The sequence below is a fragment of the Aethalodelphis obliquidens genome, unplaced genomic scaffold, assembly GCF_003676395.1.
Source record: "Aethalodelphis obliquidens isolate GAN/ISIS:26980383/991018 unplaced genomic scaffold, ASM367639v1 scaffold43, whole genome shotgun sequence".
Taxonomy (NCBI): Eukaryota; Metazoa; Chordata; class Mammalia; order Artiodactyla; family Delphinidae; genus Aethalodelphis; species Aethalodelphis obliquidens.
This window is the reverse complement of record NW_020837987.1, coordinates 7,290,716-7,306,578: the sequence shown is the minus strand read 5'-3', so window position 1 is coordinate 7,306,578 and position 15,863 is coordinate 7,290,716. Positions and strand designations below refer to the sequence as shown.

Sequence of the window (15,863 nt, the reverse complement as noted above, 5' to 3'; positions counted from 1 at the left end):
ATTCATGAGGAAGTTGAGCAAATGGGAAATATAAAGTCAGTCATCAAAGAATGTCCATATTTTAGTTGTCACCACTATTATGTATTTGAAATGTGTAACGCATAACAATTCAAAAGGCATAGAAATGTTTAAATAAAAGATAAGCAACATTTCCTTACATGTATCCCAGTCATACATCAGCTCACCTTAAAGTCAACAACAATTTGATTTTTGTGTGTATCCTTCTGGAGAAGTTATTATCATATACAAATATGTACTTTCTATATATATGTATGTAATGATTAGGGGTTTGAGACCCTGTGAGGCTCAAATACATTAAGACAACACATGAAAATTTAGGCCTTACAATACAGGAGAAAGAAGGAAGCAACATGAAATATTTGCTCTTTAGTGATTTCATTATAAAAATTAATATTACAGTAGTCCCCCCTTATCCTCCGGGGAGATTTTCCAAGACCCCCAGTAGATGCCTGAAACCATGAACAGTACTGAACCCTATATATACTATGTTTTTTTCTATAAATATCTATGATAAAGTTTATAAATTAAGCTCAGTAAGAGATTAACAGCAATAACTCATAATAAAATAGAGCAATTATAACAATATACTGTAATACAAGTTATGTAAATGTGGTCTTTCTCTCTCTCTCGAAATATTTTATTGTAGAAGTTTAATGCCTTTTCCATCTTAACTAAGTGCTTATCATGCACTGTTGCTGTAACGTTTGTCTGCAGCATCTGTGTCTCCATTTTCCTTTCAGTTCAGTCTCTGTCTTTGAGGTACAACAACAAAACTAGCATGAATTTCTTTTTCCTTCTTCACAGTTTCATGCGTGGAAAATTTGTCCTTATTATAGATCTTAGCAACCTCAGAAGATGATTTTATTTCTCTCCTTATTATGTGGGGAATTTTAATCTTTTCACTTGAAAGCAGCATTTTGTGGTATATCTGAACTGCCAGCATTATTACTCTTGCATTTTGGGGCCATTATTAAGTAAAATAAAGGTTACTTAATACTTGAACACAAGCACTGTGATACGGTGACTCTCGATTCGAGATGGCTACTAAGTGTCCAACAGGCAGGGTATGCTGGATAAAGGGATGATTCGTATCCAGACTAGGTCAGAGCAGGTGGTGTGAAATTTCATCACGCTACTCAGAAAGGCACACAATTTAAGACATGAATTGTCTATTTCTGAAGATTTCCATTTATTATTTCACAATGCATGTGACCATGGAAAGCGCCACCACTCTGAAGCGGGGAATACTGTATCTCAAAATGTGGACATAAAAAACAGGGAGAGACTAATCATTCATAATACACCTGTACAATAAAAACCAATATAAATATTTTAATGTTTTTTCCGATATTTTTTATTGTGATAAAATACACATATAAAATTTACCATCTTAACCATTTTTAGGGCACAGATCCCTGAAATTAACCAAGCCTTCAGTTGTAAGTTGCATGCCTTTAATAGACTCCAGTTCCAAAATCATTACATCCAGACAGATTCTGCAGTGCAATTGTTGTCTACGTGGAGAGACAGATTCCTGATGTTTCTACTATATCATCTTCCCAGAATTTTCTAGTATGTGTGTTCTACGGATTTTTTGGTGTGCATTTCGAAGCACAAGTACTTAGTATGTAGTATCTCCTGCTTTGGTCCTTAGTACCATAGCAAAAAAACCCCAAGCAAACAAAAACAAACAAACAAACAAAACTTTCTCATTAAAAAAAGCACATTAACAAACATTTAATGACTGAATAATTATATTAGGGGTGTTTCATTATTTATTTAACAATCCCAATCTTTGGGGCATTTAGTTGTTTCCAATATTATGTGGTTGTAAACAATGCTGATATTAATATATATTTATACAGAAGACTTCCCTGCATATTTTGGACTACTTTCTTACGATAGATTGGTAAGATAAAATGACCAGAGAAATAATTTTTTAATGACTCCTAATTAAAATTTCCACCAGAACTATAAAAATTCTGAGTTCAGCTGTGCTACCATAACTAATTACTATTTTTTTTAAGAATAATTTTGGAGCTCTAGTCTTGAAATGCAATTACAATGGGAATCATTGCAGGAGAGAACACCTGGGGTATATAGATTTCAAGAACTCTACTCAAAGCTAAAGAGAAGCCCACTCCTTTCTTATTTTATGCCAATTCTTTTTCTTTTACCCTTTTACTAGTTTAAATATAAAAGAAAAAAAACAACATTAAATAATAGATATTCTCCTCCCACAAGATATTCACAGAACTACTGCATCTATGGTGATTCTCTTTTCTGGAATGGGCATACATCATCAGGTCATGTTAAACATCAGGAGAACTAGATCTCATCAGAATCACATTGAACTAGTTGATTTATTTATTTCTTCCTTGACAGCGAGATAATCTGAGACTCGGGGGCCCCAGTAATTTCTGGAATTGGAAAAAACCACCTGGGACTGAAAGGGGATATTGGGTAAGTTTCATAACATTTTCTATCTCAACTGCAATGGAATGAACAAGACAACAGACAGATGCATTAAGTTGATTTCAAGATCTTTTCCCAAAACAGGCTTCTACCATAGGGATAATGTCTCAAGCAGAGAAATTCCTAATACTCCTAAATCATTTTGAAAACCTATTACTTATTTTTGAGGAGCCAGAATCAGATATGTGGAGCTGTAGACTGGAAGCAGAAGCAGTTAACAATGGTGATTTTAGGCAGTTTGCTGAGGAAAACTTTCTCCAGCCCTCCTTAAAGAATTCAACAAGGTTCAAAGCTTCAGGGATACTTGTGAATGTGTCCACATCTACTAGAAATACAGGAATTTTCTTTGATCAAAAAAAGTTGTATTGGGCACTTCCCTGGCGATCCAGTGGTTAAGTTTCTGAGTTTCCACTGCGGGGATGGAGATGGGGGGTAAGGGGGGCACGCAGATTCAATTCCTGCTTGAGGAACTAGGATCCCAAATGCCAGCACGGCGAGGCCAAAAAAAAAAAAAGTTGGATCTTCTAGAAATTTTTAAATGAGTAGTAAACAATGATTCATGTCAATAAAAGCAAAGAAAAACAAAACAAAAAATCTACTAGTTACACAGGTGCCATTTCCCCCGGTGTGCTGAGTTCCCTTCTCTTATCTGAAGTGCAGAGCTCACACTGAAGCCTCACAAAGCATCCCTTTCTGTACGCCTATTACATCTTCTAGAGTTTTGTTACCAAAAATCTGGAAAAACTAAAACATACTTACTTCTAAAGAGTTCACCTAAAATCTTCTATTCCATTTATCTCTATTATTACTTATGTAAATATTATCATAACAACGCTTCTTACTGATAAATTTTGTGACAGAAATATTATGAATTTACAGACTTTCAGTAAACCTAGTACATCCAACGTATTATACTTAATATTGATGACTTTAAAAACATGTCTGTATTAATTAAACCAACAAACTTAAACGTGTTTTCACTCATTAAAAATCAGTCCTGGATCATGTGATCCTTTCAAACTTTAATTTGTTGTATTTAGAAATGTTTGACTTGTAAGCACTTATTTTCCTTTAAGCCAATTAGAGCTCATTTACGAATTAATTTTTACATAAAGATAGAATCAGAGATCTCATAGCTTCATTTTAAAACCTAGTCATGAATCAAGTATTTCAATATAAAACTTATTAGTTTATAAACAACAGTTGGAATAAGTTAAGTTTACTCATTTGAGTTTTAAAAGTCCTCTTTTCGGGGTCCCCTGGTGGCGCAGTGGTTGAGAGTCTGCCCGCCAATGCAGGGGACACGGGTTCGTGCCCCGGTCTGGGAGGATCCCACACGCCACGGAGCGGCTGGGCCCGTGAGCCATGGCCGCTGAGCCTGCATGTCCGGAGCCTGTGTTCCACAAGGGGAGAGGCCACAACAGTGAGAGGCCCGTGTACCGCAAAAAAAAAAAAAAAAAAATCACTTGACCATATACATAAGGGATTACTTGTGGGCTCTCTGTTCTATTCCATTTGTTGATATGTTTGTCTTTATGCAAGTACCACACTGTTTTGATTACTGGTGCTTTGTAGTAAGTTTTGAAACCAAGAAGTGTGAGTCCTCCAGATTTGTTCAAGATTGTTATGGCTACTGGCAGTCCTTTGAGATTCCATATGAATTTTAGAGTGGGTTTTTGTATTTCTGCCAAAAACATCATTGGGATTTTGATAGGAATTGCATTGAATCTGTAGATTGCTTTCGTTAGTACTGGCATTTTAATAACATTAAGTCTTCTAATCCATGAACGTGGGATGTGTTTCCATTTATTTATGTCTTCTATAGTTTCTTTCAGCAATGTTTTGCAGCTTTCATTGTACAAATCTTTTACTTCCTTGGTTAATTCCACTATTTCATTCTTTTTGATGCTACTGTAAATGGACTTGTTTTTGAAATTTCCTTTTCATATTGTTCATTGTTAGTGTATAGAAATGCAATTGATTTTTACATGTTGACTTTGCATCCTGAAACTTTGCTGAATTAATTTATTAGATCTAACAGCTTTCTTATGGAATCCTGAGGGTTTTCTACATATAACATCATGTCACCTATAAACAGAGATGATTTTACTTCTTCCTTTCGAATTTGGATGCCTTTATTTTTCTTGCATAAATGATCTGCTGAGAACTTCCAGTACTACATTGAATAGAAGTGGTGAAAGCAGGCATGCTTGTCTTGTTTCCTGATATTAGATAAAATCTTGACGTTTATCAAATACTATGTTTGCTGTGGGTCTTTCATATAGCTTTTATTTTGTGGAGATAGTTTCATATATAGCTTTTGTTATGATTGAGATGATTTCCTTCTGTTCCTATTTTGTTGAGGGTTTTTATCATAAAAGGGTGTTGAATTCTGTCAAATGTTTTTTCTGCATTAATTGAGATGATCGTTTTCTTCCTTCATTTTGTTGATGTGACATATTACACTGATGAACTTTCATATGATGAACCATCCTTGCATTTCAGTAATAAATCCCATTTGGTCATTTTGTATAATTCTTTTAATATGCTGCTGAATTTTTTGCTAGTACTCTGTTGAGGATTTTAAAATCAATGATCATAAGAGACGATGTTCTGTAGTTTTCTTTCTTGCAGTGTTTTTGAGTAGCTTTGGTAACAGGGTTGTGCTGGTCTCAAAGAATCAGGTAGGAAGTATTCCCTCCTCTTCAACTTTTTTGAAAAGTTTGAGAAAGATTAGTATTAGTACTTGTTTAAATTCACCAGTGAAGCCACCAGATCCAGGACTTTTCTTTGTTGGGAGGTATTTTTTTGGCCATGCTGCATGGCTTGCAGGATCTTAGTTCTCCAACCAGGGATTGAACCCAGGCCATGGCAGTGAAAGCCTGGAATCCTAACCACTAGGCCACCAGTGAACTCCCTATTGGAAGATTTTTTTTGTGACTGAGTCAATTTCCTTACTACTTATAGAGTAGTTACCAGCTATTCAGGTTTTCTATTTATTCATGTTTAACTCCATGGTTTTGTTTCTAGGAATTTGTCCATTTCACCTAGGCTATCCAATTTTTGGCATACAATTGTTCATAGTACTCTCATAATCCCTTTATTTCTGTATAATTGGTAGTAATGTCTCCCCACTTACACTTTTTTGTGTGTGAATTTATTTTTTAATTTTGTATCACAACTTTTTTTAATTCAAGTATAGTTAATTTACCCACTTTCACTTTTGATTTTAGTAATTTGAGTCTCCTCCCTTTTTTCTTAGCTCATTTAGCTAAAGGTTTGCCAATTTTGTTGATCTTTTTGAAGAACTTCTGGTTTCAAGATTTTCTCTGTTGTTATTCTGTTCTCTTATTTCATATACCACTGCTCTATTCTTTATTTCTCCTTCTGCTAGCTTTGTGTTGTTTGTTCTTTTTCTAGTTCTTTAAGCTGTAAAGTTAGGTTGCTAATTTGAGACCTCTCTTGTTTTTTAATATAAGCATTTATAGCCAAACATTCCCCTTTAGCACCACTTGTATGCCTTAAATTTAGTTTTCTTTGTCAATCATACTTCAGTAAAGCTGGTGGGAAAAAAAGATGGTCCTTGTTGGGGCTGTATACATCTTTACCAAAAAATACAGAACCCTCACAGCCTCTGCTGGGCTTACTGCCATGAATAGCTATCTCTGTGTCAGACTTAATGCGTACTCCTTTGTTCTGCTTAATCACGGGTGTTAGTGGCACTCAGGCATGCCCCCAGTTTTCTGGATGTCACACCCCACAGGGAAGGAGTTTGTGTCCTGCCACTGCAGAACAAAGTGGGCTGTGTGCAACTGTATTGCCGTTGTCAGATGTGGAGTTGATCGGCTGGCTATGGGTTACTGACACATTGCAAGGAACTAGAACTTGTGCATCCTATCTCCTCTCTTGCTATAAGTAAACGCTGTTCTACTTGATCCTGGGGTGTATTTTTACTATTCTCCATGACCTCAAATCATGCACTGGTCTTTTTCTTGGTGGCACTTATCTGCCTTGCAACCTTGGCCAAAGAGCCTGGGCACTCAGTAAATAGTGAAAAAGGGGGAATGCCATAAATGACTTTCTAATATAAAGTACAGTATAAATTCTCTGAAGGTGAACAGTATTTGGATCATAACTGAAAAACTTAAAACATTGTTTAAATTCCAAGGAGTTCCTGCCAGCCTAAATTATTTGATGCTTTATAAGAACTGAACCATGTAAAATGCTTCTCATATTCTCTTCATTTAAATTGTTTCTCAAGTGGTATAATTCCACTGTCTACTATACATATATCCCATAAAGTCTCTCTCCAGTATGAATTCTGTGATGTACCTTAAGCATTGAACTAAGTCTAAAGGACTTCCCGCATTTGTGGCATCCAAAGGGTTTTTCACCAGTGTGAATACTCTGATGTACTTTAAGGCTTGAACTGAGCCTAAAGGACTTCCCGCATTTGTTACACTCAAAAGGTTTCTCACCACTGTGAATACTCTGATGTCGAGTAAGGCGTCCATACACACTAAACGCCTTCCCACATGCCTTACATTCATAGGGTTTCTCACCAGTATGAAATCTGTGGTGTATAGTAAGTTGATGGCTACTCCTAAAAGTCTTTCCACACTCCTTACATTCATAGGGTTTCTCACCAGTATGAATTCTCTCATGTCTAACAAGATGTGAAGCATGACTAAAAGCCTTCCCACAATCTTTACATTCATAGGGTTTTTCACCAGTATGAATCCTGTCATGTTGTATAAGGTTTGAGGCTTGACTAAAGGCCTTCCCACATTCCTTACATTCATAGGGCTTCTCACCAGTATGAATTCTCTGATGTATTCTAAGTGTTCCAACGTCACTAAAGGCCTTCCCACATTCCTTACATCCATAGGATTTCTCACCAGTATGAACTCTTCCATGTTGAGCAAGGTTTGAGGCACGACTAAAGGCCTTCCCACATTCTTCACATTCATAGGGTTTCTCACCAGTATGAATTCTCTTATGTACTTTAAAGTCTGTAAGACGACTAAAGGCCTTGCCACATTCCCTACATTCATATGGTTTCTCACCAGTATGAATTATTTGATGTACTCTTAGGTCTGTATGACGACTAAACGCCTTGCCACATTCCTTACATTCATATGGTTTCTCACCAGTATGAATTATTTGATGTACTCTTAGGTCTGTATGATGACTAAAGGCCTTCCCACATTCCTTACATTCATATGGTTTCTCTCCATTATCAATTCTGTGATGTAGAGTAAGAGATGAACGTTTTGTATAAATGTATGTTTTTCCATTGCTGATTATTTCGTATCTTGAGTCCAAATCTACGACAAATAGGAAAAAAAAAGTTTCTTTGACCACAAAACATTTTATAGAATTAAGAGAAAACTGAAAATTTCACCCATTAGAGATGGTTTAAAGAACTCTAAAATACAGTTATAAAACTTGAAAATTTAAAAGGAGGGCTCAGAAAAAGTAAATTTATGCAGTAGAGTACTGGTAGACAAAGACACGCACAGAACACATCCAGCCCTGATTTGTAGTGTTTGCCAATGTCTATGGTGTAAATACTCCCACCACAGGCAATTCCAAGCTATCAGTGTAATGTAACTGAACCTGGACTTAGGGATGATAAGTAAAATCTTGTCCCTAGAGAGCCAGTATCAGCCAGCTCTAAATACCACTTCCATCTAAAATATAAATATATACACATATAAAATTTAAAAAAGCAATTATACCTGATCATTCTTCAATTACAATTCCCCTAAAAATACACATTTCTGCCACTGTGACTCTTTCCCTCCTATGCATAGCCATGTGTGCTTTTATTTGTTCTTCATAACACATTAAGATATTGAGAGTCTTTACTTAGTTATTCCTCCCCTGACACTTTATTATTTATGATCCTTACATATGTTCAACCTGTTTCATTCCTTCATATCTTTTCTCAGGTCCTCTCTAGCTTTCCCTTTTAACCAAGGCCAACCATTCTGGTCATCCCCAGAAAAGTATGTCCATCAATTCTCTGACATATACCAGGTATACCAGTTGTATGGTATTTTGAACATTTAGGGACTTTGGGCAAAAGAGGGAACTTGAATTATATAGAAAAGTCTAGAAGAATGCCAAAAATTATATTAAAAAGAATTGGCAGTTGTGGGCTGAATGATAAAAATCTGTATGAAGTACCGTGAGCAAAATCCAAAGCGTTTAATGAGGGAGCTATGAGTTGAGGGCAAAAAAAATCTTCTTGTAACTAGAGTATGGTATGTGTACAAAAAGTTGAAATAATATTAACAACAATCTTCAAAATTGAGTAACAATAGAAATTAATAAATATTAGAAAACCAAAAACCCTTTCATCTGGAAATGGAAATGCCCTCTCCAAAAATGCTAGATCACTATGGAAAGAAAAAACTGAAATAAAAGAGTTCTAGTAAATGGACTACACAGAAAATAAGCACATATCAGAATTTTGGGCATTCAATTTCACCATGCAGAGAACTCAAAACTTAAAATAATTATCTCTATAAAAAAGGTGAGTTGAGGGCTTCCCTGGTGGCGCAGTGGTTGGGGGTCTGCCTGCCAATGCGGGGGGTGTGGGTTCGTGCCCCGGTCCCGGAGGATCCCACGTGCCACGGGGCGGCTGGGCCTGCGCGTCTGGAGCCTGTGCTCCGCAGCGGGAGAGGCCGCAGCAGTGAGAGGCCCACGTACCACCAAAAAAAAAAAAAAAGGTGAGTTGAGAATCAAAGCCTAATATGTAGAAAATAAACAACAAAATAGAGGAAGGCATAAAAATAAAGATAAAAGGAGAACATAATGAGTTAGAAAACAGTAACATTAACAAATAAAGAGCTGGTGCTTTAAAAAAATCATTATAAGAAATATTAGATAAACCAATTAAAGACAGTTAAAAACAAATAAAAATAAGAAAAGAGGAAAACAAGAACCACAGAGGGGGACTTCCCTGGTGGTCCAGTGGTTAAGAATCTGCCTTCCAATGCAGGGGATGCGGGTTCGATCCCTTGTCGGGTAACTGAGATCCCATGTGCTGTGGAGCAACTAAGCCCACGTGCTGCGACTACTGAGCCCACGTGCCACAACTAGAGAGACCATGTGCTGCAACTATGCAGCCCACACACTGTGGAGCCTGTGCACCACAACTACAGAGCCCACGCACCCTTGGGCCCATGTGCCACAACTACTGAGCCCATGTGCTCTGGAGCCTGCATGTCACAACTAGAGAGAACACTGCATGCCTCAACAAAGAACCTGTGTGCCGCAACAGAAGATCCTACATGCCACAACTAAGACCTGACACAGCCAAAAATAAATAAATAAATAATCTAAAAAAAAAAAAAAAAAACCACAGAGGAATTAATTTAAATTACAAGGGTACTATGTGAATACTTTTGAAAGTATGAATAACTTTCTAGGAAAATTTATTAAAATTGAACACAGAAGAGAAAGCCTAAATCAACCAGATGCTACAGAATAAACAGAAAAACAGCTGCCAGGAAAAAATTAAGAAGAAGTGTCATAAGCATACTTCAACACCTATATTGTAATTTCTCAATATCTAGATCTAAAATATGGATACAGCATAACTGGACAAAGGGAAAATTTAGGAAGCCAGCAGGCATAACCCTAGAAATCTTATGCCAAAAAGAGAGGAAGAATTCAAAGGCTTGGAGAGTTTTGACTGGCCAAAACTAAAAAGACAGTAGCATAAAAATGATTGTGACAGATAATAAACCATGCAATAAAAAGCAATGAAATCAGCAATGATACAAGAGAAAAAAATTATTTCTCATCATTAAATAACTCCTTAATTGAAGAAGTTCTAGTTCCAGTATGGTAGCATGAAGTTCCTACAGCCTGCCCCCTCTCTGATTTCAACTATTAACACTTGACAAAATACAAAAATTAACTACATAAGGGCTGTAAATAAAAGCAGGAGGGCTTTGGAAAGGAGTCAGACTATACAAAGCAATCCAGACTGAGCTGAGTTTCTTGCTTAACTCACTCTCATGTCCTTGCTTCAAGGGCAGATCCCAGTTATTGTGGGGTAAGCATGGGCTACAAAAATTCCAATAGAAACTCCACAATGTTTCTCCCTCTGAGAGGGAGCACTGCCAAACTGGAAAGCAAGGGGGGGGAATGCTGGGACAGAAACAGCCAGAGAAGATTTCCTAATTTGGTATTTGGGTATAGATCAGTACAACATTCACTCTTACCAACAACAGCACATGCATGAGAAGGATATGAATCAGTGTGGCAACACTATACCTAGTAAACAATTTGAAAACCTTCCCACAAAGAAAATTCCCAGCACAGGCAGTTTCACTGGTGAACTGTTTCAAATACCTAGTGAAGAAGTACTACCAGTTCTAAACAAAACTATTCCAGAAAATTGAGGAGTGAATCAGTCTATGCAGCTAGTTACTCTGATACCAAACAGGAGAAAAACAGTATAAGAAGTGAAAATTACATACTATAAAACCTTGTAAACATATATGCAAAATACTAAACACTATCTTAACTAACAGAATCCATCAATATATAAAAAAGGTAATACGTAATGCCTCTCTTAGTCCTTTTGGGCTACTATAACAAAAAATAAAGACTGGGTCGCTTATAAACAACAGAAATTTATTTCTCACAGTTCCAGAGGCTGAGAAGTCCAAGATCAAGGGACCAGTATGGTCATATTCTGGTGAAGGCCTTCTTCCTGGTTCATAGCCAGTGCCTTCTCAATGCATCCTCATATGGTGTAAGGGGTGAGGAATCTCTGTGGTAACTCTTAATAAGAACACTAATTCCACTCATGAGTGCTCCACCTTCATGACCTAAGCATCTCCCAAAGGCTTTCCCTCTTAAGGCCATCATCTTTGGGGGTTCGGATTTCAGTATAATACTGGGGGGTAGAAACATTCAGACCGTAGTGATGATCAATCTCAGGAATACAAGATTGGTTTAATATTTGAAAATTTCATCAATATAATTTATTATATTAACAAAATAAAATTTATAAAACCCATACGGATCATGTCTAAAATTTTTTTTTAAAAAAGCATTTAATAAAAGCCACATCCATCCCTCATAAAAAGAACTTATCCTAATAAAGATCATCTGCAAAAAACCCACAGCTAACACCATATCCAACGGTGAGAGAATTATGCCTACCACATATGATCAGAACAATAAAAAGTTATGCCCTCACCACTTCTACTCAACATTGGACTAGAGGTTCCAGGCAGTGCAATAAATCAAAAAATAAATAAAGGCATGCAGGAGAAAATTTAAGAAACAAAAATGTCCTTAATCATAGATTACTTAATCATATGTGTAGAAAGTCAAATGTAAACTATAAAACAGTTACTAGAAAAGAGTAATTGAGTTTAGCAAGGCTGAAGTATATACAACCAATGTGTAAATATGAGCAAACACTCAGGAATTCAATTTTAAAAATACAATTTAAAGTAGTATCAAAAATAGGACATAGTGAGGGATATACCTCACAAAAGATATGTAAGACCTGTACACTATAAACTATAAAACACTGCTGAGAAAAGTTAAAGGTATAAATAAATGGAGAGACATATCATGTTTATGGAATGTAAAACTTGATACTGTTAAGCTGTCAATAATTATTGCTGAATTGATTTATAGATTCAATGTAATTCCAATAAAAATCCCAGCAGACTTTTTTGTGGTCTATGATGAAATTGACAAGCTGATCCTAAAATTTATAGGGAAATGCAAAGGACCTAGAATAGTCAAAACAACTTTGAAAAGAACACAGTACAAGGACTAAATAACACTACTTAATTATAAGACTTATGAAGATACACTAATCAGGAAATGTATGTGTCAAGACACGTCAATTAATGGAACAGATGATCAGAAATAGATCCATACATATATGAAAAACTTACTTTCATCATTTCAAAGGCAATAGAGTGAAGAAAGGATAGTCTTTTCAAGAAATGATGCAGGAACAATTGGGATATCCATATGCCAAAAAAGAATCCATACTTTGATAAACAAAAATGAACTAAAAAATGGATCACAGACCTGAATGTAAAACATAAAACTGTAAAACTTTTGGAAGAAAACAGGAAAAAATGTGTGACCTTGGGCTAGGCAAAGAATTCTTAGATACAACACCAAAAACCAAGATTCATAAAGAATAAATGGATAAATTTGATTGTGTCAAAGTTCAAAACTTCTGTTCTCCCAAACACGCTGCTACAAGAATGAAAGGAAAAATCACAGTAAACAAGAGAATATTCAAAAAGGATATCTTTTAATGTAGAATATGAAAAATAACTTACAAGTTCAATAAGAAAACAAACAACCTGATAAAACAGACAAAAGATTTTAAAAGATACTGCACTAAAGAAGACAGCAAATAAGATCCTCAACATCATTAGTTATTATGGAGAAACAGATTAAAACCACAACAAAATGACACTATATACTTACTTGAAAGGCCAGAATTAAAAAGATTGACCGTACCAATTGTTCATAAGATATGGAGGATCCAGATCTCTCTTACAGCTGGTGGAAATGTGAAATGGTATAGAAACACTGTAAAATAGTTTCTTACAAATTTAAATTTATAATCTTATTTATCTAAATCTAAATTTAAAATCTTACAAATTTAACCATACAATCCAGGCATTCAACTGCTCGGTATTTGGCCAAAAGAAATGAAAGCATATATTCATTCAAAGACTTATAAACAAATGTCTACAGCATCTTAATTTGTTATTGCTAAAAACCAAAATGTCCTTCAGCAGATAATGAATAAACAAATTGTGGTATAACCAAATACTGGTATAGTACTGAGTAAAACACACATAACAACATGGATGAACTTCAACCTAATTAGGCTGACTGAAGGAAGATGAAAAACTTCACAATATCATTCTGTTTGTATAAAACTACAGAAAATGCAATCAACTCTATTGTGATAGAAGTAGAAAGTAGATCATTGCATACCTAAGGAAGTTGGAGGAAGACAGAGGAGGAAGATTACGAAGGGACAAGAAATGCAAAGTTTTGAAAAAAAATCATTTTAATAGATTCACATAAAGCATTTGACAAAATTGAACACCCATTCATAGTTTAAAAAAAAATCAGCAAACTAGGAACAAAAGAAAACTACCTCAATTCAACAAAGGTCACAAATGAAAAAACCTACAAGACTTTCCTTTTTTTTAAGACTTCCACTTTCTATGCCAACATGAAAAACACAGTAGAGACCAGAAACAGATACAGATACATACAGTGATTTCACTTCTGACAAAGGTGCCAAAGCAATCCAAAGGGGAAAGGAAATTCTTTTTTTTTTAAATGGTGCTGGAATAACTGGGTATCCATAGGGAAAACATGAGTCCTGAACCCTACTCACACCGTAATAAAAAATTAACTCAAAATGGATATATAATAGAACTAAACATAAAAGCAAAAATTATAAAAAGTCAAGCAAAAGCAGGGAAAAATCTTTGCCACCTTGGGGTAGGCAAAGATTTCTTGGATAGTATACCCCAAAAAAATCATTAAAGAGAAATTTGATAAATTGGAATTCATAACAATTTAAAAACTCCTTGTAAGATATTGTTAATAAAATTAATAGGTAAGTCACACTGTGGCAAAAAGTTTTTAATGTTCCAAAAGGACTTCCTTTTGTTTCAAAATAAAGAACAGTTACCCTCAAATATAAGAAAGTAATGATTTCAAATGGCTAAAGATTTGGATAAACACTCCAAAAAATATGAATGATCAGTAAATAAAAGAAACTCAAGATCATTAGTCATCATGGAAATGCAAAAAGATACCACTACATACCAACTATAATGTCTAGAATTTAAAGGACTGACAATACCAAGTGTTGGAAAGAAAATGGAGTAAGTGGAATGGAGCAGTGCAAAATTTCTAAAATTGTTAAACATGCAGTTACTACTAAACAATTCCACTCTTAGGTATTCATCCTATAAAAATACACGTACACAAATATTCATAACAGTTCTACTTATAACTAGTCCCAAACCGGAAACAACACAAAAGTCCATCAGTAGGTGAACAGAAACATAAATTGTGGTCTATCCATACAACAGAATACTACTTAACAAAAAATTGAACAAAGTAGTGATACATGCAACAATATAGACATACCTCAAAGTCATTATACTGACCAATGGAAGCAAAACATAACAGAATATACAATGTATGATTCCATATTTATAAAATTATTTTAAAAGGCTAATCTAATGTACATTGACAGAAAGTTGATCAGTGGTAGTTTGAATGGGAGTGGGCATGGGGCGTGGAAATTAATTGGGAAGGGAAACGATGGAAACCTTTCATGTACTGTAAATGTTGTGTATCTTGATTATAGTGGGAAATCTGGGTTGTTTACACTTTTTGACCATTAATACACAATGCTGCTGTGAGCAACCATGTACAAGCTTTTGTGAGATGTACATTTCCAATTTTCTAGAGTAGGTAGCTAGCTATGAAGGAAAGTGATGAGAAGAAAAGCATGGCCTTCATTAGCTTGAAAAATAAGTAAATCACATGGCATGCCAGAAGATGGAAATTGCTAAAGAAGAAAATGAAATTGGAAAGAAGACTCAGGATGGCTAGGATCAGGGGAAAGGCTCACTGCAAAACCCCACTAAAAGGATGATATTTGGGCAAAGATCTAAAGACTATAAGGGAGTGCACCCTATTGACTGGATGGTAATTCCAAGTTTAACGTTTTAAGAAACTGACCAGCTGCTTCCCCATGTGGCTGGACCTTTATTTTAACCTATTTGTGTTTCTGACTCTAAAATGTATTTCTTAAAGTTGCATCATGTTTTTTATTTTTAATCCATTCTGCCTACGTTGGTCATTTAAATGGAGTGTGCACTCAATTTACCTTTAATATAATTACTGATAGAATTTATGGTTAAAATTTGTTACATATTTTCTATGTGTCTTAAACCTTTCTTCCCCTTCTATCTCTTAATTATTACCTTCTTTTGTGTTAAATAGATATGTTCTAGGATGCCATTTGATTTCCTTTATTATTTCTTTTACTATATATTTTTTAGTTATTTTCTTAACAGTTTTCCTGGGAATTACAATTAACATCTTAATCTGTAACAATTTAAATCTGATCAATACCATCTTAATTATAATATTATAAAAAACTATGCTCCTGAATAGCTCCATTCATTCCCCAAGCCATGATAATTTGAATGCTTAAAAAAAATAAACAGGGCTTCCCTGGTGGCACAGTGGTTGAGAGTTCACCTGCCGATGCAGGGGACACAGGTTCGTGCCCCGGTCCGGGAAGATCCCACATGCCG

General features: G+C 35.4%; 1 protein-coding gene across 1 annotated transcript in view; it reads right to left on the bottom strand.

The window, feature by feature from the left end:
* Positions 1 to 5,752: 5,752 nt before the first annotated feature.
* The window catches only part of LOC113605808 (zinc finger protein 607-like), a 15,904-nt gene continuing 5,793 nt past the window's right edge, over positions 5,753 to 15,863 (bottom strand). Inside the window, exon 4 of the mRNA XM_027079385.1 lies at positions 5,753 to 7,823. Coding sequence (XP_026935186.1) covers positions 6,778 to 7,823 — 1,046 coding nt within the window. The 3' untranslated portion in view covers positions 5,753 to 6,777. The remainder of the gene's footprint in view (positions 7,824 to 15,863) is intronic.